This window comes from Nilaparvata lugens, chromosome 2, assembly GCF_014356525.2.
Source record: "Nilaparvata lugens isolate BPH chromosome 2, ASM1435652v1, whole genome shotgun sequence".
Taxonomy (NCBI): domain Eukaryota; kingdom Metazoa; phylum Arthropoda; class Insecta; order Hemiptera; family Delphacidae; genus Nilaparvata; species Nilaparvata lugens.
Window position 1 is genome coordinate 24,248,018 of NC_052505.1, and position 26,590 is coordinate 24,274,607.

The window sequence follows — 26,590 nt, forward strand, 5'->3', positions numbered from 1 at the left end:
TCTCTCTATGCTAGCATGTAGCTCACACTGAACCCAACCAGCAAGTGCAAGCAATCAGTGTGAGTGTTTCTATTGGTCTTTCCAAATTCTGTTTCTCATCTGCACGCTTGGTCAAGCATAACCAAGCTAGGCACACACCAGTTAGTCAAGACAAGACACGTTTAGTCACAATACTTCACAAAGTTGCTTATGAAGACATGTCTAAATGCAATGACTAATCGGTGTGTGTTACTTCATAAGAAACTATGTGTAGTATTGTGACTAGTCTTGTCTTGACTAACAGGTGTGTGCCCACCCTAAGCATTCATTGTGATGACACCCCAAGTCACATTATTTTTCTATCAAAAATAAAACAAGATTTTTGCTCAACATATATGAGTTTTTATTTATTATTGATCTTAGAGAGTTGAGTAAAATTTAATATGAAGAATAGATACAATAGAAATAAAGGATAAATTCTTTGAATACGGTAATAAATAATAAGTTTTTTAAAAAAGAAGATTAAGTTCTATTAATAATAATAATAATTCAGCGGGTACATCATCGATATTTTGATATCGGCTCTTGATTATATCGATATATTATGTCAGTTGATATTATTTTGTTATCAACAGTCGATAGTGCAGGATCGATACACTTCGATTTCGTAACGAAAATTTTCGTTGCCGTCTCTGTTTTCTGCTGTCACAGTCCGTAGGTCACTGAGGTTAATTTTTCGTAATCATTTTATCATTGAAAATTTCCTACTTGAATCACAGTTCAATTATTCACCATGTTCTCAACAAGTGCTCGTGCATGTCAAAATCTTCTTTCTGGAATTAAGGTAAATATCTGCATAAAAGTTTTATCCATGGTTAAAAAATAAACTATTTCAGTAGGTAACTGCTGTAAACGTTAGTATTATTTGTATTTGTTTTTAAAGAGAAGCCAGAAAAATGTATTTACTTGATACATTTAGCATTCGTTTCTTGCAGTTTATAATTTCATCAACGTATTACATTATTAATCTATAAAAAACTAAAAAATCTGTTTACCGAATTGAAACTTTTAGGTTAGGAAGCCTAAGTAGCCCCTGATGATTAAAAAATTTTAATTTTTTTATAAATATTTGTAAATACGTGAGCAAACTAATTCGAAACCAAACAATTCCTTTATTTGATTCATTCAATCTGAAACTTATCCAAAACTACTGGTTATAACTTGAGTAGCCTATTGGGAATACCTACTCAGAATTTTAACTCCTTCATTCAATTTCTAACAGCTTGATTAGCTTTTAGTAAATTATTAATATGGACTTTTTCTTTGCACATTTTTTCAATCGCAATATGATTTGTAGACTAAAGCATAGCATTGTAGCCTATAGGCCTAGTAGAAAAAACAAATTTTTATTTTCTCCCAATTTACCGTTATTCAACTAATCATAAAACAACCAAATAGGCTTTTAAATTATATCTTGGTAGAATTAAGCCTATCACCCCAATAATTCATGTTTCTTACAACTTTAAACTTTTTTCTGTTGAGCTTACTTAATATTATAAGAAAAAAGCTTTTTTAGCTTTATAGCATAGTATTTGATAATAAAATAATTCTTTGCAGGTCTCTCAGCGACTCCAAAGTACCCTGGTGATAGCCGAACATAATAATGAAAATCTTCTTCCAATCACAAGGCACGCCATCACAGCCGCAAACAAGCTGGGCGGAGAAGTCTCAGTTCTGGTTGCAGGAACAAAATGTGGCCCCGTAAGTCGAAAATATTTTTCTCATTCTTAATTATTGATAAGTGCTATTTTTATTATAAAATAACAAGTTACGTATATACAACATCCTATGTACAAAAATAAAATTTTCTCAATTTCATAATCCAAAATAATGAAAGGTGGCTTGTTATCCTAAAGGTTGACTGCCACATTCTAAGCGAGCGATTCAATCAGCTATTAATAATTTAATAATTATTTATTATTAAGCATACTATTCGTAATTTATTGGCAAGTGATCAACTTGTGAGTGCCAAATCTTATTGACAATGTCGATTGATTCGAATAGTTGCTGACTTTGTATCACAAATGTACTGGATTATTGTTTTGCAATAAGAGAGCTTTTATAATTGTCAAAAATTATGTATATAATAATGCTACAGTTAGGTCCACATTATAATTGCACTGAAGGAAGATTAGGAGGAATGGCACAATTATTAATTATGTAGATGAATTGATCGATGTTTATACTAGCACAATTATTAAATATCTAAATGAATTGATTGATGTTACTATCAGCACAATGAATTATCTAAACAAATTGATTGATGTTACTATCAGAACTATTATTATTTAGCTAAATGAATTTATTGATTTTACTATTAGCACAATTATTATGAATTGATTTATGTAGGTAGCCGAGCAAGCAGCGAAAGTGCAGGGTGCTTCCCGGGTGCTGGTGGCCGAGGGTGACTCATTCAAAGGCCTGCTGCCCGAGAGCTTGACACCGCTGGTGCTGGCCACGCATGCTCAGTTCAAGTTCACGCACATCGTGGCGGGGGCGTCGGCCTTTGGCAAGGGTCTGTTGCCACGTGTGGCCGCCAAGCTGGATGTGTCCCCCATCTCCGACGTGGTCGCTATCAAGGACAAGGATACCTTTGTGCGCACCATATATGCAGGTCAGTTGTGCAAACCAGCTCACAATTATTATTCTTTAAAATAGGAAGAATATTTCTCCCTGAAGAGAAGAGCATAAGTTAGCATTATGCTATCTTTTCTCTATGCTTCTTGTTGGTTGGTTGGTTGGTTGGTTAGGTGTGTCTGGTTGGTAATTAATCAAGTTCAGGAAATATTTTTTCAAGGTTATGCTGGTGAGTTGTAAACAGCAAGCTCAATTGTTATTATTTAAAAAAATTATAGGAAGAACAGCTATTGACAACAATATAACATTTAAAACCATGCGTTTCTACCACGCGTTTTTTCAGGCGCCAACCCAATCAGCCAATTGGAGAGTTTCCTGCCCTACCGACTCTTAAAACGCCTAAAAACGCTTAATATGGTATATCCCCAATTGTGGTCATTCACTTGAATCAGGTAGTCTATTATTCTTGGAGATTTTCATTTCAGGATAAGACTCATTGTGGGCTATTCATGCTGTTGGATTATGGGCACTTGAAACAGTGGTCTGTTTGGTAATTGGTTTTTGGGGTCAAGAAATCAGCAATTTTTTGGTATTGTTATCTTGTGATAGAGTTAAGTGTAAGAGAGGGCCGACTGCGCCCAAACTTCGCTCTCTACGAAAATAAAGGCAGTAATTCAATTCAATTACAAGTTATAATAGTCATAGTACAAATCACACAAGTATTCTGGTGAAACAGGTCATCTTACTGAAAAAAAGACGAGTTGTAGACTGTTGTAGAGGCTCCCCAAGAATGTAAAGAAGTGAAGATATTATAATGGGAGAGTTAAATTATAGTTAGTTGAACCAAAATAAAAATTATAACACAACTTAGATATGGAATAATCTCTTCACTACCTGATTAATCTATGTCTGTATCAAATAAATAAATGTTCTATATCTGATTGATTGTTATTAAACTCAATAATTATTCATTATCTTATTAATTGAATCCAATTAGAACAGTTTTGATAGATAATGTTTTGAACTACGGAAGAAATAGTATTGCAACAACATAATATTTCTTTCATCCAGTGATATCTTTGAGGTCAATCATGTATCAATAAATTCAAAGATCACAATGGATTATGTAATACAAAAAGTTGTGAATAATCTTGTTAAGAGAATATATTGCAGAAAGGCTTGTGTATTGTGTAATTATTTTCTTATCAGACCGGTAGAGAGTAACTAGTGTTAATTTAAATAGGAAATTTAGTACCGACAAATTGATTTTGCAAAGAATCTCATTTGAAAAAATTGATGATATTGTTCCATCGTATCATGTTACGTTATCAGTAATGTGGTATTGTGGTTATTATCAACGTTAGAGTTAAACGATAACTGAAGTCGTATTAAAAAATCATTTATAAGACTATAGATGTATTGTGAGTAATGTGGTATTTTTCCATATAATGAATATACACTGTAATGAGTAATACACCGTATATATCATATACACCAGCCACATCTTACTTATTACCCTCAAGATGTAGCTGGTTAGGCCACGAAAACTGGTACTGTCATAAATGTAGATAATAATAAAAGTGGTTGACAGCATTACTTTGTTTATATTCAGTATTTATGAGTTTGTATCATCACTTCCAATATTGTAATACCTATCGTAAATCTTCCTCATATAATTGATTTCAAATAAGTCTAACAAATTGCTTACCATGTGATTTTTCAAATAATTAAAATAGTACTGTTTAATTACAGCTTTACTCATACAAAGGGTTTGTCCTCATTTTATATCATCACTGATAAAATTTTTTACAATTAACATAAAAATAGGCATTGATTGCTTTATAGGTAGCCTAATCTCTGATATGTATATTCTCTCATCTCTCTGGTAAAGAGGATTTCTGGACCACATTCTTTCCTTGCTTTGTGAATCTGCCTCGTATATCAATCAATAATGTATAAATAGTATATTATTTCCTATGAAATGATTGTCAACCTCTTAGTTGCATCCATGAAATTCGACTCTCGCTATTGTGTCTCCTACCGTATAAAATTGGCACGGCTTTCCTGAAACTGAAGTCAACACTCAAAGAAATCTTTCACGAAGGGAAGCTCTAGCTTTCTAATTTTCCAAGGAAAATATTTTTCGGTATGAGAATTGCATCACGTTTTTATCCCATAAATTATGTTTTGATAATATTCAGTTCAGTTTGCGTACCTTGTAAGTAAGATACTTGCTTTATGTCTTTGTTAATTTCCCATATATTATTATTGTTAATATTTCTCCAATGACGCTTTTACGTAAATCATCTATTTATATAAATATAGGGTTGAGCAATGAAGTAAGGAGAATTTTGAATAGTGCCCAACCCATACTTCATTGCCCAAACCTGTGTATAATACCAATTCTATTATAGATAGATGATTTGGGAATTTTATAATGGAATTATGAATATCCGAAACCAGTCATGTCATCAAAGACAATAAAAGGGTACTAGTGGTTCTATAATATAATATCAAGAAGCCCTATAGAAATAATATAGATAATATCATTCAAATCATATGTATTCATAAAATGTACATGTGCATTGAAAATTGTCAATTTACGTAAATATATTAAACGAAACACTCTAAAAGCACAAATCAATGCAATCAATGCAAATATCACACAAACTCATTACTGATCAAATAGAAATAATATAGATAATATCATTTAAATCATATTTACTCATAAAATGTACATGTGCATTGAAAATTGTCAATTTACGTAAATATATGAAACGAAACACTTTAAAAGAACAAATCAACACATACATATCAATACAATCAATTCAAATTTCACACAAAATCATTACTGAACAAATTCCTGAACGGAGTACAAAGACAATCCAACTAGATTAGTTCCTTCAGATACTATAATCCCACTATAGTCCTTCAGATTATCTACCAACTACAATGGATTTTAAATTACTGGGCAACATATTAAAAAAACATATCTCATATACGTTGTCCTTCTTTCAAGTAATTCCAAATTTTAATAATTCTTTACAATTATTTTATAGTACGAGAAGGCAATTAGAAATGATGGTTGAACGTTGTGCAGGTAACGCGATCCTGACCCTGAAAGCGAAGGACGGAGTGAAGGTGATCAGTGTGCGAGGGACCAGCTTCGAGCCAGCAGCGGACGGAGGCAGCGGCAAGAGTGAGCCAGCGCCGGCCGGCGACTACGCATCCAAAGTGTCCGAGTTTGTCGGCCAGGAGTTGAGCAAGAGCGACCGGCCCGAGTTGACCAGTGCCAAAGTCGTCATCAGTGGAGGTGTGTGCTAAGTATTCCAACTACACATTATTTGATTAAGATAGCTAAACTAGAGTAAATGTTTAGGATTGATTACACTGTGCTTCATCCTCTATCTTGACTCAACTTAATCAGTTAAGCAACTTAATGATGTTGTTTGGTGCAACCCAGATGAATGTGTTCATCAAGAAAATCTGACTGACTTACAAAAAGTTTCATCCAAAATGAAGATGTCTAAATGTCAAAAAAATGAAAAGTGACAAAAATTTTAACCTGTCTAGCCGATATTCTGGTGCGATCGTACGCTTCTATTATTGTTTTCATAGTTTCTCTCTCTAGTTTAAAACAGATTTTGTTTTATAAGAACTACGATAAACTACAAAGATAGAACTGATCATCAGTCGAACTAGCAATGTGGAGTGAATGACCTCATAAGATGATTCTTTTTAAGTTACCCTAGGATATACCTAAATATTTCCTCTATTTGAGGAAATGAGGTAAAATCAAAGATTTGATATTATTGTGGTAAAAACAATCTAAAAACACGTTATTGATACTTAGGAAGACCGGTTTCGGTTATTACACCATTGTCAATATCTGATAAACTAAAACTAAATACAAGCTGCAATAAACAAACTAAACTCTGCTGCTCTTGTATTTAGTTTATCAGAGATTGACAATGGTGTAATAACCGAAACCGGTCTTTCAATAAATCTTTCAAGTATCAATAAATCTGTGGTTTTTGACAATTTCTTAGTCTTTTTCATGCAATATGAATAATTACTACAATACTTCTCAACTACACAAAAAGTATAAGAACACAGTTTTTTCCAAGTATCAATAAATCTGTGGTTTTTGACAATTTCTTAGTCTTTTTCATTCAATGTGTTCTTATAATTTGGTCATGTCCATAATCTAGCTGAAGCTATCATGGTCATTGTCACGATCATATATCACCTATTACTAATGTCACAGTGGAATTAGTTTTTATTTTGTCAATTTCTACCAAAGAAACCAGTTTATTATTATTATTCGTTACTGCTGAATTTTCATAACTGCATGGTTGTATAGAAACGTTTTCTGTATTCATGCGATGTATATCAATAAATTTGAATTTGAGTTATGTTTATGTTTAAAAATGAATATATCCTCTTTGTTGTTACAGTTGTTCCTGTGTGCTTTTTCTATTATTATACTCACACATTGATCCTCTAAATATAAAAATATCCTAATACACTCTACTAACTTGTGAAAAATTATACTAATTTATAAAAACTAAACGCATAGTTAACTTATATTTTTTGAACAATAACTATCAACCTATTAAAACTAGTTACAGATCGTTGCTGCATCAATATGACACAATAGATTCAGCCACTTTGCCATTCTTGGTTGGGTATTGATATGATTTTTAACTTTCAACCTATTAATTAAACCTAATTACTGATATTGCTGCATCAATATGACAGAATTCAGCCACTTTGGGCATTGAAATGAGTGTTGTTGGTTGTTTCAGGCAGAGGAATGAAGTCTGGCGACAACTTCAGCCTGCTGTACAAGCTGGCAGACAAGATGGGCGCGGCTGTGGGCGCATCGCGTGCGGCAGTTGACGCAGGATTTGTGCCCAACGACCTCCAGATTGGACAGACTGGAAAAATTGTGGCGCCTGTAAGAACACTCAAAATATAGAATACAATTGTTCCTACTGTAGTTGGTCTGGGGGCTTCGAAAGTAGCAAAACACTACTTTTGCGACTAAAAGAAATAAAGTTACATGAAACCATAGCAAAAATATAGCAAAAGGCTCATGTGGGCATCATCCAAAGTAAAACAAAATAAAACTTCACTCATTATAACCTATATTTTTTATGGTATTGTGTGAATTGGAAAAAGTGCAGTTTTGAGAGCTTGAGCATGTTTTTCATTTTTGGAAGTTTAATTATTGTAATTATAAAAATAATATACCATACAATTTGCAATAACCTGTATTTAGTAATTGACTTTTCCTACAGTTACCTTGAAAAGTGGCCATTCCTGCACTGATTACAGAACGCAAAGAATCACTTTTCCGCTCTAGTGCGGGAAAAAATTTTTCTGCACTCCAGATTTGCAACATGGCAACACAAAATAGTTGGTGGGTTATATGGAGGATTAGTGCACGAAAACAAAAATTAAGTTGGTAACAATGACTGTGGTTAGATTTAGATGAGAATCATTTCAATGGCTACCCTACATTTATGATAAAATCCCAATCTAAAAATCCAAAACAAGAATAATGTTTATCTAAATCATAATTTTTCAATTTTTTCAATTTTCAATTTCATGAAATAACTTCTCATCATTTAATAAAAAATAATGTTTATTTTCTATTGACAGTAATAATTATTTCAACTCCAAGCAATGAGAAATGTAGCAAACACACATTTTAAATTCGAATTTTCTGGTTAAATAATTACCGTTCGAAATCCATGTCAATAAAATTAATAAAATAACATTAGAATATACTACAATAAAATATTTTCTCTTGTCTATGTTATTTTATAAATATTTTTTAGTTTACTTATAGCATTTTTCGGTAATTCTAGTTAATCATAATTCTGAATATCTGAATACTGTTTTTAGCTGGATGAAAGAACAAAGTTAGGTACGATTCTTTCCGCTAGGTCGCGCGCTTGTCGGTTCAGCCATTTTGCAGTCATCCAAACCAGCTTTTGGTGTGTATTTTGAATGCGAATTTTTTTGTTTTATCTGTATTTTTTCTGATTCTTGAATGAATAAAAATGAGAACTTTGGCTGAGAATTTTCAACTTCAATTGGATTATTAATTTTTAAATGAATTAAGGTTGTTATTAATAACAGCATCACACACACAAACATTTGATGGATTTCAGCCATCATTTTATCCATAATTACCCACTTTTCATATTCAATGGTAACTGTAGGAAAAATTTAATGTGAAATACGTGCGCAAAGTTCCTCTGCTGCACTCAAGAAGCCATTCCGTTTCTTTCGGTGCAGCAAACTGTCACTTTGCGCACTAGTTGCACAAATAACTATTTCGTCACCTTTTCTTTTCGGAACTAATATGTACCACACCATTTGCAATAATGTTCATTTAGTAATAGACTGACGGGCACCGTTTCTTTTCAGGAACTGTACATCGCAGTCGGCATTTCTGGCGCAATCCAGCATTTGGCCGGTATGAAGGACTCGAAGACAATTGTGGCCATCAACAAGGACCCCGAGGCACCAATCTTCCAGGTTGCTGACTATGGTCTGGTCGCTGATCTGTTCAAGGCCGTTCCCGAGTTGACTGACAAGCTGTAAAACTTGCAACAACTTCTGTGATTATTTAGGCTGCTGAGGAAACTTGCATGAACAAGTAATATCGGAAATAGGTGATGAACAATTCATATTTCGACGCACAGCTAAGTGAGACTCGGAGTTGTATTCATGTAGAAACTTATTTTAAATTATTTAAAAGGTACATTTTGATCAGCGTCATATTTATGCAAAACCTTTTTTTAAATTATTGTCAAAACATTTTGATCAAAACTACTAGAGTAAAATTTCTGTAGAAAGTGATTTTTAGTTGACACCCTGATATTTTTGTCAAAGTTCTGTAAAATGCAGTTTTTCAATACAAAAATATTTCCATAAAAGCTCAGTCAAATTTTTACATTGTCTGACCAACATTGTCGAGGTTAGAGCACTTATTGGCAGTCAAAACTTTCTGTTACTGATAGCTCAAGTTTACTAACAGCTTAACGCTAATTTAATTCATGGCTGTTGAATTGTGTTAATGAAATATGTAATGAATAAATTTCACAAATTGATTCTGTTCAAGCTAGAAAATCAACTGGACCATAATAATTTATATATAAGCCATAATGTGTTGGAGATAAATACGAAATCAACTACTAAATAGTCAATAGTAAATGTGTAATGTAAACTGTAAGTGATTATAAGATATCTTGAAGGTGTAGGCCTACCATTTGTTACAGGTATATGTGAAGTTTTGTTGTGTTTTAAATAAAATATTTTTCTATGTTTTGAAAGTTTATCTTTCCATCAATCTACATCATTCTTTAATGTGAAGTTAGAGAAGTTTTACACAGAAGTTAGATAATGGTTATTATTCTGAACTACAGTTTAGAACTCTTTAAATTTAAAAGTGCGGTATACTAGTCTATTTAAATAAATATTTTTAAAACGTGCAATGACTGTTTCGAATTAGATTATCTGGCAACTGTAAATAATACACTTCATGATTTTACACTAAAAATAAGTCCGTCAGTCAATTTTACACTTTCTTCTATCTTCTACCCTGCCTTCGCCGCTCCGCTATGTTCTAACACGTTTAAATACATGCATTATTCTTACTTCTCAACACTCTCCTCTACCTTCTACCATCGCCGCTCCACTCTATGATGGTATGACCCTTTATACGCGTGATAGTAGCTTAACCTACATTTTGATTAATACTGTAGAATGAATTTGAGAAGGGACAGTTTTGGGCATAAACCTGTTGTGCCTTCTCACATAGTAAAGTGTAATAATTGTACATGACTAAATAAATAACTAGTCAAGGCAGGTTGACTTGAACCACACAATTTGCCTTCCTATTGAATACTTTTCTTTACCACTCTATTCATCTTGTCACATTAGTCGTTGTGCATAGTCTTGAAGAATTGATAATTTTCAGTGAGATATACCTGTCTCGGTAGTAAGAAACAATCTAAGAATCATGACAGGCAGCGACCATCTTGCCCACTGTAAGCCCATCTTTGCTCGCCTTGGTGTACTGACGGTCAGCCATTACACCCTCCTGTGCTTGGTGTATGTCAAGAGAATACAGCATACTCTAGCTGACATCCACTAACACAACACCAAGCGCAGTGAGCAGTCGGATGTCCCCAGGAGACAACTCCAACGATCACAGGCCACTTATAGGATTTATGCCCTGAAATTCTTTAACAAATCTAATGGTAATTTTGATGCCATCGATCCCACAAGTGTGGGTAATGGATTTATTTGTTTTTATGTTGAGTCCATAAGGTGGGCATGAAACCCGCAGGGGTACGTCATGAGAGCACAAAAATAAACAATAAAACAAAAGTAATAAAAAATATGCGCTTACAAAGCTGCTGTCCAACATGTCCAACTCACGGAGTAAGTGAGTACAAAGGATTATCCAATAATAAGCCTATCAAGGCCCTCCAAAATTTCTAGCCCTCCGCGCAGATTGTTGAAGCTTGTTGAAGAGCCTGCCCTTGATGGGCATAGGCCGGTCGAGTCCTGCTCAGTCTTCGGTAGGGCTCGTCCAGCCTCTGTCTCCCTCTAGGAAGAAACAATTGTTATGATAACACTAATTGTTATGATAGCATGAGAATGTGGGTGTTTATTCTGCCTCGTTACAAGCTCCCCAGCATTTGCATGTGTTCTGCAGAGAGTCAGAAATACATAGAGGGAGAAGACTGTGAGGATCGTCGTCTCTCTCACAAAGAGGGGACGACAGTGTGCAAGTCGGTCAGCACTTCTGAATGAGCGACACATCTGTGGCTCCACCCCAAAGCGTCAGGCCATACAGGACTTTGCTCTGGAAAAACAGAAATAGCAGACCGGATGCAGGAACACAGGATTTCAATTTCTTGTGCAGGAAAACTACCCTGCTCAGCCTGCAACAGACAGCCTCAATGTGGTCAGACCAAGACAGCTTGAGGTATTAATGAGGCAGAAGGTATTAACAAAGTACCTTATAGGCTAATAATTCTAACTGAGTTCTATGGTAGAAATAAATAATTGTTTGATACTCAATAATTGTGTTAACATATTGATCGATTATAATTGTTATGATAGCAAAATATAATTACATTCTTGTGCTCCTTTGGTATCCTATATTATAAATGTTTCATCTGGACATAAGTTACATACACATTTATAACCGTTCGATTCCTATGGATTCTTCTTCCTGCTAAGCCGAAAAAAAGCTATCTTTATTTTTGATATTGTGAATTATTCTGTTATTCCAAATATACCTTACAATTTCCTGTACAGTTAAAGTTGGTTACATTGCATGCAAGTAGCCTACATTCATCAACTCGGACAGACATGCTTTTATGGGCATGTTGAATCTCGGTGCCCCATTACTTGTTACTTGTTACCCATAATGAAATTCACTTAAAACTGTCAGCATTAGTAGTGGCTATTTATAAGGAATGTTGAAGTGAAGAGTGGAGTTCCCAGTAAAAGAGGGATTCTCATTACATTATCGTATATCACAATCAATTGACCTTGTCATTGATTTGTTAGCCAGCACTGTTGAATGTTGACTTTGAGAAGAATTATATATTGCAAAAATACGTATTATAATACAGTACGTAAATAAAAAATAATATTGTGTCAAAAACGAATCAGTAGTTATATATTATATCAAAAAGAATATTATCGATACCTATGTAGGATTAAATATCGATACTTCACTGTCATCACTATCGATACATCAGTTTTCGATGTATTGAAAATCATTGTCAACTGTGAACTGTCAAGTGCCAAAATAAAAACAGATATTATTCGTGTTTTGTAGAGTGTTTCTGTGTTAATTATCTAATTTCAATTGATTTATTGAAGTATGACTTTTTTAATCAATGAAAAACAGCCCGGGCAAAACTCTTAAATTGTTCAGTGATATTGTAAAACTTCAAATAGTGAAAATTTCAAGGTTCATCAACGCTCTTCCTGTTTGTCGGTATTGTGATTGTGATAGGGTTATGTTCTAACAAAGATTTGACGTTTAGCAACTAGAATTTATTTATTGACTCACCACTGTGACTCATAACACGAATCTAATGATATAAAACATATATCTCAACTTTACCAATATTTTGATTGTAATTCAATGAATCGTCTTCAATTATGGTAAGTTTAAATAAGTTAAGTGTTGTGAGGTTAAGACGTGATTCACACCTGCTAAACATTCAATAATTTAATATAAATTGTTGCGCTCAATTTGTACTTTTTATTCAAAATTAACAAGTGAATAATCGAAATATTTGTATTCAATTTGTTGTTATAGAATTGCTACCATAGCCTAACTAGTTTTGTAACGCGAAGAATAGATTCACTTTTATTTGTAATCTAAATTAACATTTTGTCTTTGAGATTTTTTTAATAAATAATATAAATCTATTCATGACACCTCTGTAATTATTTCATAAAAATTGGTATGGTTATGACATTTAAGAGATTTGTGGCTGACTGAAGCTAGAGACTGAATCTAAAATTGAAAAATAGTATAATGTAAAATTATTGTATTTGTTGCCAATCACATATACCTCATAAGAGAGGCTTTTGTTCTTTTAAAAATGTAAATAAAGCTATATTATTATGACATTTAATGAAGTAGACCTTCCCACATCAAATGCTGGAAAACTCAAGTAACAAACTGCCATATCGAAGCATACAATTCAAACAAATATTCTCAATTCACGATATTTGGAAAGGGTGTTATTAATCTTGTATAATACATATCTATATTTAAAATTTCACAATTTGTTTTTCAGGTTTACCACTGGCAATCTCACAATGTCAAGCTATCAGGAGTCGATGACATGGTTCTTCTGCCAAAAGTATCTCAGGAAGCAATTGTTGAAAACCTTAGAAAGAGGTTTATGGATGATTACATCTTTGTATCCTTCAAGTCACTAAATCGAATTATATCTTACTAACTTGATAAGCACATAGGCCTACATTACAATTGAATGTTACATACAATTTACTTAATGTTTCAAAAGGTTACTCTTTGAAAACAATTAAATTCAATGATCATAATGTGAAGTTTTACTGCAATTTACTATAAAATAAGTGAAGAATGTTTTTTTTGTTATAACATTTGCTAAATGTCCTCCACTGGGAGGACATGAAATTATCAGGTTTCCCATGACATTAAGCCGCATATTGACTAGTATTCTATCAAATTTATTCTGATCTCCTTGTTTTTGGGCTGGGATAGTTCTTATTCCAGAGTTCAGGATCGAGCAGTGTGGCTTTTTTCTCATTAAAACACAACAAGAGTTGCCATGAACACTGTGAATGCTTTGATTCCAGGCAGTGTCATTCCATAGTCTGTCTGGCGACTGCCGGTCATGGACTGAATATAGGTACTGAATTAAAACAGGTATTCGTTCCCGCTCCCGTACCACAAATTTGACAACCTGCATACTTATTCTATGGGGTGACTTGAAAATAAGGGGTTTCCTGAACACTCCACCATGAACTATGCCATTCCAAAAACAACGAGTTCAGTATGTATTTAATGGAATATGCTGCAAAATGTCTTGGGGAAGTTGAGAAATGCATGGATTCCAATGGAGCACATTATCAGATGTTAATTTAAGAATAATATGTTAACCCATTGTGCAGTGAATGGCAACCATTTTACAACATATTTAATCTATGATAATTGAATTGAAAAATTAATTTTTTTAAATAAATGGTCACTTATTGAAAACTTACCGTTCCACTGAAAGACCCTACATCATGATGTTTACCTTGAAAATTTATTAATGAAATACAGTATTCCCTTGAAGGTTAAAGCATTACTAAATAAACAGTACCTATTAGGTATAGGCCTACTGGAAACTAAATAATATATTACTGTTAAATGAGTGAAATGTTATTATTACAATAACATGGAAACTGTAGACCCATTCATATATTACTATTATTATTATCACCCCTCCCATTATCCACTCATGAGCCTGCTGAGGGTCAAAAGTGGATCGGCGGAGGTAGAGGAAGGGTAGCGGAGAATACAATAGATGAATCCCTATTTTCTGAGATTGTTGAGATTAATTAATGCATGCATCAAATGTATCGGAACAGATGGCGGTGAAGGTAGAGTAGAAGAAAGCGAAGACATTTAGATACCTGCTTTTCTTTTCAACACTGTCAGCTACCCCTCCTCTACTACCCTCTACCTTTGCCGTTCTACTATGTTTTGACCCTACCATATTCCTCAGTAAAACGTAACCTATTCAATTTGTTGAAATTTATTTCCGGTATTGATATTGCTAAACAAATAGAGTAAACCTAATGTGGCTGAATTAGTTGAGTATCGAATTGCAAAATATTTTATTATAAAATATAATAACATTTTCTTCTAATGAAATGTGTTGAATATTATGTTATTTTCCTTAATATTTCTTCAGACTTGTATTGGTCCAGTATTGGTGTCAGTCAATCCATTCAAACAAATGCCTTACTTTGGATCGAAGGAGATTGATATGTATCAAGGAGCTGTGAGTAATTTTGAAAAATAAAGAATGACTTGTTCAATAGATTTGAAATCAATATGGAAGTAGTTTTTCTGGTTTTCAGAGCCGCATCTAACCTCTCAGATTAGAAAAAAAAACATTGAAAGGATGATTGCTTGAAGACAGCTCCGCTATCTGATAGTTATGAGCTTCAAAATCTCTTCTCTGGTGTTCGGAACCCACCTGAAGCTAAAAAATTAATAAAGTTCAGATTTACCTGGATAACTTGAATCACAGCTATCTACTATAGAAGGCGGTGGAACGAAAAAGTGACAACAATGCCTTCCTATAATTTACTCTAAATTCATAACGTGAATCTCTTAATAGGCTACATTGCAATATGTGATAATTTCATTTATTGAATAGAAATAACAAAAACGTGTTGTCTGTTTCATTTGATTGTTCGCTTGATTAATTCACTCTAAATTCATAACATGAATCTCTTCATAGGCTACATTGCAATATGTGATAATTTCATTTATTGAATAGAAATAACAAAAACGTGTTGTCCGTTCCATGTGATTGTTCGCTTGAAATAATCAATATTTTGTAACGAATAATCGCTTTATTAAGTAATAATTTATTATTTCATCAGCTTCTTGTCTACTTATTTTTTCTTACCTATACAATGCTCTTCAATTATTTTTATCTTAGTCAAATAATAGTTTGCAGTAGAAATTAACAAATAGATAGTTTTGTATTTTATTGTGTGAAGGAGGCAAAATAAGTTTCTACCTGTTGTCTAGTCTCCATTAATAAAAATTATTATTATTATTAACTACGGTATGAAATACCTGAAAATACTGAAATATTTTTTTTATTTTTCTACGCTCGTTATATTTGATAGGGCTCTCTATGTTGTTTCAATTTGATACTAGTTTAATTCAAATTATTAACTCTTAATAGTTTTATAGTGGTGGAAGTCGTAATTTAATTTAAGGTTTGTGTATTCAATTAACTTTTATTACACTCTATTCCATCTAGCTGTTTACCCTGTTGTCAATATTTGCAGTAGCAGAAGCAGTAGTAGTCTTCGGGGTGAATTACAGCATTTAATTTGGATTTTCGTTTAATAATAATTATTAATTCATTAGCATATGAATAATTGCAATATCTCAGTAATTTCCATCTGTATTCCTTTTTTATTACTGTATAATTTCCTCCAATTTGAAATGTAAATATGCTGTAAGTTAAGACTACGGAATTCTATGTGGTGGTAGGATGTTTCAAGATAAGTGAAGAAATGGAGATGTTTAGTGAAATAGAAGATGTTTTTCTAAACTACTGTAAACCACATTCTACTAGGAGAAATAAATACCTCATCTGTAGAGAAATAATACATGAAAAATTGATATTAATATGCTTCACTTAGAAATATTCACGATGTTTTGTTTTCAACATTAGAAATGGTTTTTATTCTAAATTTGCCCAATTCTTCCACTTTTCAACAAATTTTATACCAAATCAACTTCTACAGCAAGAAATGAAGCTTTACTTCCATAGAAGTTGTTGAGTTATTTAGAATTTATCTGTAGATGAACTCAATAAATCTGAGTTCATTCATGAGATTTTGTTATATTATTACATGGTAGATAGTGATTTTATTTCACTTTCAGACATAGTTTACAATATTTTTCATTGTTTCAGGCTCCATACGAAAACCCGCCACACGTGTATGCACTTGCAGACAATATGTTCCGAAATTTGACGATAGATAACGAAAGTCAATGTGTGATAATAAGGTGGGCTATAGATTTAACAATCATCAACTAATTTTTTCTCATAAAATATGATACCGTAGTTGAATTTTACTGTATGTTCTAATGTAGGCTTACTTATCTTATCATTTCAATCTTTCAAGTAGGAAGGAAATATCCACTTTTCCTTCTTTGTGTGACACTTTAAACAGTATTATTCTCAATCTTATTCTTTATCCTTGTTATTTGTGTCACCGGAAGGAAAGGATGTAGCAGGATTATAAGGAAACCAAAAAATGTGAATGATAAGATATTAAATGATTTGTTAGTTCTATCCAATCAATAATGAAATTTATAATTATGTTTAATCAAAACCATATAATTGAAGTGAATATCATAAAGCTCAGTTACACAAAAGCCTGTTAGATTTCAACTATGATTAAATTCCACGAGAACCAATTAGAGAAGCCTCATTTTCAAAAAAAGTCTTCTCTGATTGGTTCTCGTGGCATTTAAGCGTGATTAACATTCAACAGCTTTTGTGCAACCGAACCTATGAGTATAATAAATATAGAATTAGATTATAATATCAATATATATAATTTTGCAGTAAAATGCTGATCTAATGATAATCATGATTACATATTTTTTTTATAGTTGAAATGAAATGAAAAAATTCTTTATTAGGCGGAGTTAGGACTTTTAAGTCCTTATAGTTAAGAACTCATAGTTATTGTATTTAAAAATATCATGTCATAAACTCATTATGCATATTTCAATTAACGTATGAAATTTCAAATTGAGTTGTTGAACCACAGCATGTAAGTAATACAGAATTCCATGGATTAATTATAGTGAGGTTTAGCAATCAAATTTCCTTTTGTAATCTATATTGTACGATGTGTATGTTAAGCTATTGTACTTTGAGAATGATATGTGATAGGCTAACTCACAATATTAATAATTTTTAGAGTTTTTGTTTGATTTTTACAATAAAAATCGTGAACATTGGTTGTTTTTAATGCTCAAAACTACATTTTCATGTAAATTATCAGTCTTTTATAGTCATATATTGATTAATAATATTATCATAGTAAGGCCTAGTTTCTAGGACACTCATTAAAATATAATGAAACCTTATTTCTATAGGTTTTATTGTCTATCATATTTAATAAGTCTCCTATAAACCGTGCCTTACACAGTTTCAATCCCACATGAAAAACTTTAATTTGGTCACTATTGAATACTTGAATTACGACATAGCAGTCTGATTTTCGAAAAAAGCTTCTCTGATTGGTTCTCGTGGCATTTAAGCGTGATTAACATTCAACAGGCTTTTGTGCAACCGGACCTATGAGTATAATAAAAAATATAGAATGAGAGTATAATTTCACTATATATAATTTTGCAGTAAAATGCTGATCTAATGATAATCATGATTACATATTTTTATGGTTCTTGAATTTAAAAATATCATGTCATAAACTCATTATAGTCCAGTCAAGGAAAGGTTATAGAGGGAAAAGTTAGGAAGACAATTTTTGACCCCACAGTTCTGTTTAGGGTAGTAAGGAGATAAACATATCAAAAGTCCCCACCCCTACCCACTGGGCTAAGGGGGTGAGGGTGGTTTAAAGGTACCATTTCTTGGTTTCTCGCATAAAACTCAAAAACTATGTATCCTAAGGACTTGACTGTCAACAAAATAATATAACAAAATAATTAGAGCTTGCATAATTCCCTACAATATTCATTCTACAACTTTTCTCATATCTTCTCTAGTTTTCGAGATATCCGCTCTTGAAGGTGTGAAATTTTTGAAAAAACACGTTTGCCACCAATTTTTTTTCTATTTTTGCTCTTATAACTTTTTAAAAATCGACGGAAAAATTCCATGCTGATTTTAAGCTTATAAAGCATTAAATTCTCTTCAATTTGATGTATAATTTTACACATATTTACGAATTTTCCTACACCTTTTGCCGCAGCTGTAGTGTTTAGTGGGAAATCTCCATTTTTGCAACAAAAGACCAATTGACAAAGGAATTTGGAGGGAATGTTTTAAACAAAATTTTTGACTTTGCAGCTTTGTTGAGACTAGTTAGGAGGAGACATCAAAAGTCCCCATTTCTAACTCATGTTCTAAGCAGATGAGGGTGGTTTAAAAGTTGTATTTTTCAGCGTTTTGCTTCGACGCTCATATCTTGAGAACAATTCGTTTAATCGACATAACTATCCGTTCAAAAATAAAGCTTGATAAATTCTCTACACTTTTTGTCCAGTAGAATTTTGTGATATTCTCAACAGTTCCCGAGATATTTTCTCTTGAAGGTGTGTAATTGTTAAAACAGCAGGTTTCCATCCAATGTTTTGCTCTTTCAGGGCTTATGACTCTCCAACAATGCATCATAAAAACTGATGCTTATCGTAGGTTTGTAGAGCATTGAATTCTTGTATTATGTCACCATTTCAAGTTCTCCTTTCATTGTTATAGCAGCTTCAATGTTGGGGATGAAATATTCTTTCCTGAAAAAATTATTGATCGTTTGACAATGACATTTGAAGGGGGTGTCTGTGACTCAATTTTTGACTTTGAAGCTTAATTTGCACTAGTTGGTAGGTGAACATAGCAAAATTGCGCATCTGTATCCCCTCTGTTGAAGGTGTGGAACCGCTGAGTTGACACTTGTTGCAGCAATGAATATTTCACCCCCTACATTGAAGCTGCTATAACAATGAAAGGAAAAACTTGGAATAGTTAAATAATACATAATTTCAAAGAGAATTGAACGCTCTACAAACCTACGATAAGCATAAGTTTTTATGATGCATTGTTGGAGATTTATAAGCCCTGAAAGAGCTAAACATTGGATGAAAACCTGCTGTTTTAACAATTACACACCTTCAAGGGTGAATATCTTAGTAACTGTTGAGAATATCACAAAATTCTACTGAACAAAAAGTGTAGAGAATTTACCAAGCTTTATTTTTTAATAGATAGTTATGTCGATTAAACGAATTGTTCTCAAGATATGATCGTCGAAGCAAAACGCTGAAAAATACAACTTTTAAACCACCCTCATCTGCTTAGAACATGAGTTAGAAATGGGGACTTTTGAATACTTGAATTACGACATAGCAGTCTGATTTTATAAATAAAAGCTATTAGCTTCTACTCACATTTGAAGAGCGCTTTCGGACACTAGGCCTTTCCTCAACAGAGCCTAGTGTTCTAAAGCGCTCCACAAATGTGAGAAGAAGCTAATAGATTTTATTTATAAAAATCAGACTGTTATGTCGTAATTTAAGTATGCAAAAGTGATTATTAACAAGCAGTTCGTAATGGAAAGAAATATTGAAGAGTTTAATTTGGCCTTAATACTTGATTGTTGCGTTTCAGTGGAGAATCCGGAGCTGGAAAAACAGTTGCTGCCAAATACATCATGTCGTATATTGCGACAGTATCAGGAGGTGGTCAGAGAGTTCAGAAAATCAAGGACGTAATCCTCGAGTCGAACCCTCTACTTGAGGCATTTGGAAATGCAAAAACTCTCCGAAATAATAATTCCAGTAGATTTGTGAGTAGGCCTACTCTTTAATAAAGATTCTTCGTAGATAAGTTTTTACAGGTTTTCTATTCAATTTCTATTTATATAAGTAAATATAATTCCAGTTGATTTCTAAGTAATTTAATAGAGTTTCTTCGTAGAATAAGTTTCTACAGGTTTTCTATGTATCTTTGTTTCCATGTATCTGACTGTTAATATTGCATTAACATTCCATCGAATACATGAGATACATGGAAAACCTGTAGTGGATATCCAAAATATCCAACTTGTAGTGGAATATCCAATTTCTTGATCTGGACCTGGATCTGGGTAGATCGTGTAATAAATTTTCAAACAGACCACACACACATGTTCTTAATCACGATGGCAGTGCCCTGAGAAGGAGTATTACACGAGTACCTTCATTAAAAAAGTCAGTAATCTGGTACTGACTTATCAATCAACCACTCAAACATGAAAGACTCGAAGACATCAACTGGGCGCACCCACACTGTTCATGGCAGGTAATTGGACATCTTCAGTGCCAGCACAGGGAAACAGTCCCTCACCTTTTACAATCTACAACATGGCACTCCAAATTTCTGTACCTCAGAGCTAGAGGAGCGTAAGTCTCCATTTTTTGACAAAATTATGTTTTTAGTGGGTCGTGTTCAGTTTTTCGAACTTTATAGATTTAAGATAACGTAAGTCATCTACAGTTGATTGTTTTTAAGATAGCCAGAGCTGAAAGAGCGTAAGTCCAGTAAGCATTAAGATTGTGCATTCAATAATTTTGAAACTTTAAACTAGAACCTGCATTTTAAATTTTTATGCATTTTAAACTTCTTTTTTCACATCCAATGTTCGTTCTATAGACTTCAAATTCATAGCAACTTGTAGCGCTGTTCTTGATGAATAATGTTGATGCTTAAACTTCTTTTATAGACACAATAATAGCCGCTGGTATGTGTACCTTTAAAGCACGGTTTTACGCCTGCTATGCTCGGGCAGCTAGTGAATAGTACAGCTGGAGCGATCTAGCGGAATTAGTTTGTCCCTAGAGCTAAGCGCTCGACGTTAAAACCGAAACAACGTGAGTCCAATAATTCACAAGTAAGTGTAATGCTGATTCGACTTACGCTCTTTTAGCCTCGGCTGGGAGTGTAATACTTTTAGGCTCTCCTGTAAAATCAGCCGTTTGTGACTTATGCCCTTCTAACTCTGAGGTACAGATTCGTCCTCTTCCGAGTGTTGTAAAAGTACACTTGCTACCTCCACTGTAGCGTTGAAATTTTGCCAATAGCAATGAAGCAAGCCATGATGTAGTGTCTACACGCTGTGTGGATGCCCAATCTGCGGAAGATAGGCTGGCAATGTGTATCATACCTGTTATGATTCGAAGTGCTTCCTTTTGGAGCAATAGTGTCTCTGTTATGTGGCGAATAGACTCATATCAGGATTCTATACAGGATACGGCACAAGAAGTGCTCAATTCTTAGCAGACCTCTCAATTTCCTTTTAAGGGATTGGACGTTTATTTTTTCAAACTCCGCCGTTCCATGTTGATAAAACTCAATATTAAACTGTAATTTGCATCTTCTAGCTTATATTATAATTGCATTTCATCTTCATATCGTTCGATAATTATTTTAAAGTTCATAGTTTTACAAATTCACTGAGCTACCCATAGTGTTAGTTATCATAATCTTGAATTTACGCAATCATGTATTTTCTTGTAAATGAATAAATAAATCGAATCTAATGTTACGTTCTAAAGCATTGTCCAAAGTTTGTATGTATTCAATTCTGTTGTGGAGAAATTCCATAAAATATTTTTACGCCATCTATCCAGTTAACTCGGTTAACCGGTTAACCGGTTATGGATGTGAAAGGACGAATTAAGGAATCGTACATTCAGTATATACATCTGTTTATACAGTATAAAACTGAAATTCATATAAAATATGTGAAGCACCCTTGATAATAATTCATCTGCTATGATATAGGTTTTCAAAAAAATTCATTAAATTATTATCTCAAGTCAAGTATTTAAAAAAATACAACATAGCTTTTTTAAATGTATTCTACCGTCACATTTCATCAAGTGTTATGCCATTTCATGCTAATTTTGATGTGAAAGGGTAATTGATTTTATAAATATTGTTAATTTATTCTTCCATTGCTAACTTTGGTGTTAACAACTCATTTCAATAAGGACCAATTTATTTTACTTTACATTTATTCCTTCCTGAGATGATACCATTTTATTTTTCAGGGGAAATATGTGGAAATGCAATTTGGTGCTGGTGGTCAACCTGAAGGTGGAAAAGTCTCAAATTTTCTCCTGGAAAAGTCAAGAGTTGTATTGCAGAATAGTGGTGAACGTTCTTTCCACATATTCTATCAATTATGCTGTGGTGCTGATGAAAAAACCAAAAGTAAGTAATTGAAAACTAAAGTAATAAGTGTTAATATAGTAGGTATTATATTTTTAATTTGCGATTTGGAGAAAACTAATAATTTAACAACTATAATTAAAATTCAAAAACAATTATAAAGGGTTGTGCAGAGGAAACGCATGTTTTTCGAACAGCCAGTACTCGTCAACGGGAGAGGGTATTGCCCTGGAACGAATGTTGGCGGACCACCCATACTATGCCATTTCAGTTGCTATGAGCGTGTGAACGTACAACATCGTGTGTTCGCTGTTAAGCAGTTTTTTTAGAAACAATCAATCTGTAGTCACAGTGCAACGCTTTTCCGTCAATATTTTAGAGTTGGGCGTCGAGGTGCAATGCCCGATCGAAATACTGTAATCCGATGGGCTGCAGCGTTTAGGAGTACTAGTTCTGTGATGAAAAAGAAACCACATGGTCTTTCCCGTTCAGTTCGTACTCCTGAAAATGAAGAGCGAGTCGATCGTCTGGGACTAGTAACAACTGCCGTTCTGACTCGGTCTACACTTTCCGGGGAACGGGGAAGACTAGGTGGTTTCTTTTTCATCACAGAACTAGTACTCCTAAACGCTGCAACCCATCGGAGTACAGTATTTCGATTGGGACCCGCGACCCTCAACTCTAAAATATTGACGAAAAAGCGTTGCACTGAGACTACAGATTCATTGTTTCTAAAAAAAATGCCTAACAGCGAACACACGATGTTATACGTTCCAACGCTCATAGCAACTGAAATGGCATAGTTTGGGTCGTCTGCCAACATTCGTTCCAGGGCAATACCCTCTCCCGTTGACGAGTACTGGCTGTTCGAAAAACATGCGTTTCCTCTGCACAACTCTGTATATTATATTACAATTAGTTATCATTCTGAGTTATGGTATTTGATTGCCATCTAAGTATGGTAATGCTAATTTAACAATCAATAAAATGGTATCTGGTACTTATTATGTACACCTAAAATATCGTATTATCTAGTTATTTTGGTGCTTACAATATGAACTCAAATTCTATTCTCCTGTTTTCTCTGGGAAGGTTATCAATCTCAATTTTTCAATATTGTGAATGATTTTGTAAACAATTTCTTGTAGACGTGTCTACAATCATTGTTACTTTGTTACCAATTGATTCCTCAATTTATTTCAGTTCTAATATATGTTGTTTTATGATTTTGTATTGCAGAAGAACTGGGCTTAGCTCATATGAACTATTACAGTTACCTAAAAGGAGGTGGGAGTCATGTAGTTGAAGGAACCAATGATTCTAACGAATTTAAGGAGACTTTGAAAGGTATGAATCTCATCATTCAATATTTTTCCTTTCAATTTCATGGTCTATATTTTATGTATTGGTTTGGCTATTCTTTTGTCTTCTCTTCTTGTGTTTACTGTTTCATGATACCTTTTGGGAATTGGAGATGAATATTACATTTTTTTTTTCATTTTATTGAATCAATTCAAATTTTTATTTTATTAAATTTTCCCTTCCATATTGTTCATGCCAAGTGATTTTTGTTGCAATTTTCTTAGCATAATTAGGAATAAGCTTATCACAGGATCGATTATCATAGTTATGTTGTGAAGAAATGATTTGCAAAGCTATCATTTGAAAATATATAAAATTTCAGATTCTGTATAAAATCTCCTTTATTATTTGAAGTAATGATTCAATAGCTAGTAGCCTTATTTCTATTAAATTTTTACAATATTCATTGAAGTTTGACAAGCTGCCGCGTTATTATTATTTCTTAATGAAAGAATTCTGCAGTGTCTCTGTGGACTTGATTATTTGAACAGTGCCTAATTCTGTTGATTGTTTTCAGCTATGAATGTGATGGGCTTGACCAAGCCAGAACAAACGTCCATATTCCAAGTGGTCTCAGCCGTTCTCCACATTGGAAACATCACGTTTATTGAGAAAGGAAATTACGCATGCATTCAGGACAATGCTTGTGAGTAGAGCAGTACTGCTCGTTGAATAAATATAACTACTATTCAAATAAATATATAAATATTTGATTAATTTATTCAACTATTCACTTGTAAGTGTTATTTAACTATTACGAAAAATGTTATGTCAATGCAATGATGAAAAGTAATTAAACTCTAGTTTATAAAAGTAAATTAAGTAGTTATGAAAATGATGTGGTATGAATCATTACAGAGAACAGCTTTGCCTATAGTGAGGTCCACGTTATAATGGCAGTGGATAAAGATAGAAGAATAGCGATGCCGATTCTCTGCATTAATCAATTATATTTCTACACTGTAAAAAACATAATTGGCATCGTTGTGGACCTAGAAAAGGATAGTACCACCGGCTTTGTCGAATAATAGACAAGGATAGCAAAACCAAAGTTGATCAAATACTGTCATTATAACGTTGACCTCACTATATTTATTTATCGTATTTATTTATTTATTCAACAATGATAAAACACATACTCATGAAATGATTGGAAGTGGAAAACAGGCTTTTAGCCCTTACTATTCCATTCCCGAATTTTGATAACAAAATTAGTCTATCGCTGTTCAAATCTGTTGTTTCTATATCAAATTATTATTTAGTAATTATTATCTTTAGTACGTCTTTATAATTAGTTCTTAATAATGTCCAGTACTTTACTGATTATGAAAATTTTAAACTGGATTACAGTAATGACAATAATAACGATGAACTTCCTTACATTTTTTTCATTATATTCTTCTGATTATATATTTGATTCGTGTATTATGAAATGTAAATAAATTACACAGATAACATAGTATTTAATTGATGTATTCTGCTACTGAATTTTTTCATGAATAAGACATTATTAGGGAATGCGAACACAGAGAACGGTCAGGCGTTCCGAGTTCTAGCGGTCGTAGGGCCATATATGCTAACACAGCGTTTAACGCTAAACCACGTTTACTTGTGGATATGGTTTCATTTATCGTGATGTGTTTCATACGGGTTTTAAACGAACAACTGAGATTTCTCCGTTTAAACCGAGTATCTGCATACGGGCCTTAGATAATGATAAGATTATTTAAATCAGTATCCTCTTAAGATTGCTTTGAACGCTGATTTCTGATCGCTCTTTGTACACACCCTAAGATAGGATAATTTGATGCAGAGCAGTCTGTTATGTTATGAGTATTTCAATTACGATGCATGCCAACTCCAAAGTACTCTTTACATTCCACTTGTACAAATTCAAATGTATTTGTATAAATGCTCACGACTATTGAGAATGAATTGAATTGAACTTGAAATACAGTTTGTCAATATTGCAGTTGAATCCAATGAATTGAAATTCCGTTTTAAATTTTATTTCAAGTGGTGAACCGGCGTAACCTAGTAATATAGAGCTGAAGAGGTTTACCCTCTTCATGTTAAAAGTAATATCTCTCGGACTTTTATGGCACCTGCTCTAGAACATGGGTTTCCCATAGTTGTTGAGTAAGTTATGATTAAATAAAATTATATTTAATTTTAGAGAATTCAAAGTCACTTGTTCCGTTAAAATTCATAGGTGAATACGTCACTTGTGACCTTTTTAGAAAGGGGACTCAAGGAAGTGAACTAATAATAATAATAATATCGTGTGACCTGGCTGGCTCAGGTCTGGTGTCAGAGTTTACAGGTCGCAACTGATCAATTTCAGGGCCTCTGACATGACCTAACGA

The 26,590-nt window shown here is 33.2% G+C and overlaps 2 protein-coding genes across 2 annotated transcripts in view; both read left to right on the forward strand.

Annotated features, from left to right (window-relative positions):
• The first annotated feature begins 625 nt into the window (after nucleotides 1–625).
• Nucleotides 626–9,965, forward strand: LOC111046075 (electron transfer flavoprotein subunit alpha, mitochondrial). Its single transcript, XM_022331565.2, has 6 exons — nucleotides 626–823; nucleotides 1,597–1,740; nucleotides 2,389–2,653; nucleotides 5,717–5,929; nucleotides 7,425–7,576; nucleotides 9,058–9,965. The coding sequence occupies exons 1-6, from the start codon at nucleotides 773–775 to the stop codon at nucleotides 9,232–9,234; spliced, it is 1,002 nt and encodes a 333-aa protein (XP_022187257.1). The 5' UTR covers nucleotides 626–772; the 3' UTR covers nucleotides 9,235–9,965.
• A 2,465-nt stretch (nucleotides 9,966–12,430) lies between these two features.
• LOC111048708 (unconventional myosin-Ie) overlaps nucleotides 12,431–26,590 on the forward strand; it is a 438,987-nt gene continuing 424,827 nt past the window's right edge. The window contains exons 1-8 of the mRNA XM_039420025.1: nucleotides 12,431–12,825; nucleotides 13,470–13,595; nucleotides 15,117–15,206; nucleotides 16,869–16,963; nucleotides 20,319–20,496; nucleotides 22,742–22,904; nucleotides 24,102–24,209; nucleotides 24,742–24,870. Coding sequence (XP_039275959.1) covers nucleotides 12,823–12,825; nucleotides 13,470–13,595; nucleotides 15,117–15,206; nucleotides 16,869–16,963; nucleotides 20,319–20,496; nucleotides 22,742–22,904; nucleotides 24,102–24,209; nucleotides 24,742–24,870 — 892 coding nt within the window. The 5' untranslated portion in view covers nucleotides 12,431–12,822. The remainder of the gene's footprint in view (nucleotides 12,826–13,469; nucleotides 13,596–15,116; nucleotides 15,207–16,868; nucleotides 16,964–20,318; nucleotides 20,497–22,741; nucleotides 22,905–24,101; nucleotides 24,210–24,741; nucleotides 24,871–26,590) is intronic.

Bases quoted from the DNA above. Each gene is read 5' to 3' on its own strand.
- LOC111046075 (XM_022331565.2), top strand. From the start codon at position 773: ATGTTCTCAACAAGTGCTCGTGCATGTCAAAATCTTCTTTCTGGAATT. The intron at 2,654-5,716 runs GTCAGTTGTGCA...AACGTTGTGCAG, and splicing joins TGTGCGCACCATATATGCAG to GTAACGCGATCCTGACCCTG. The intron at 5,930-7,424 runs GTGTGTGCTAAG...TGGTTGTTTCAG, and splicing joins CAAAGTCGTCATCAGTGGAG to GCAGAGGAATGAAGTCTGGC.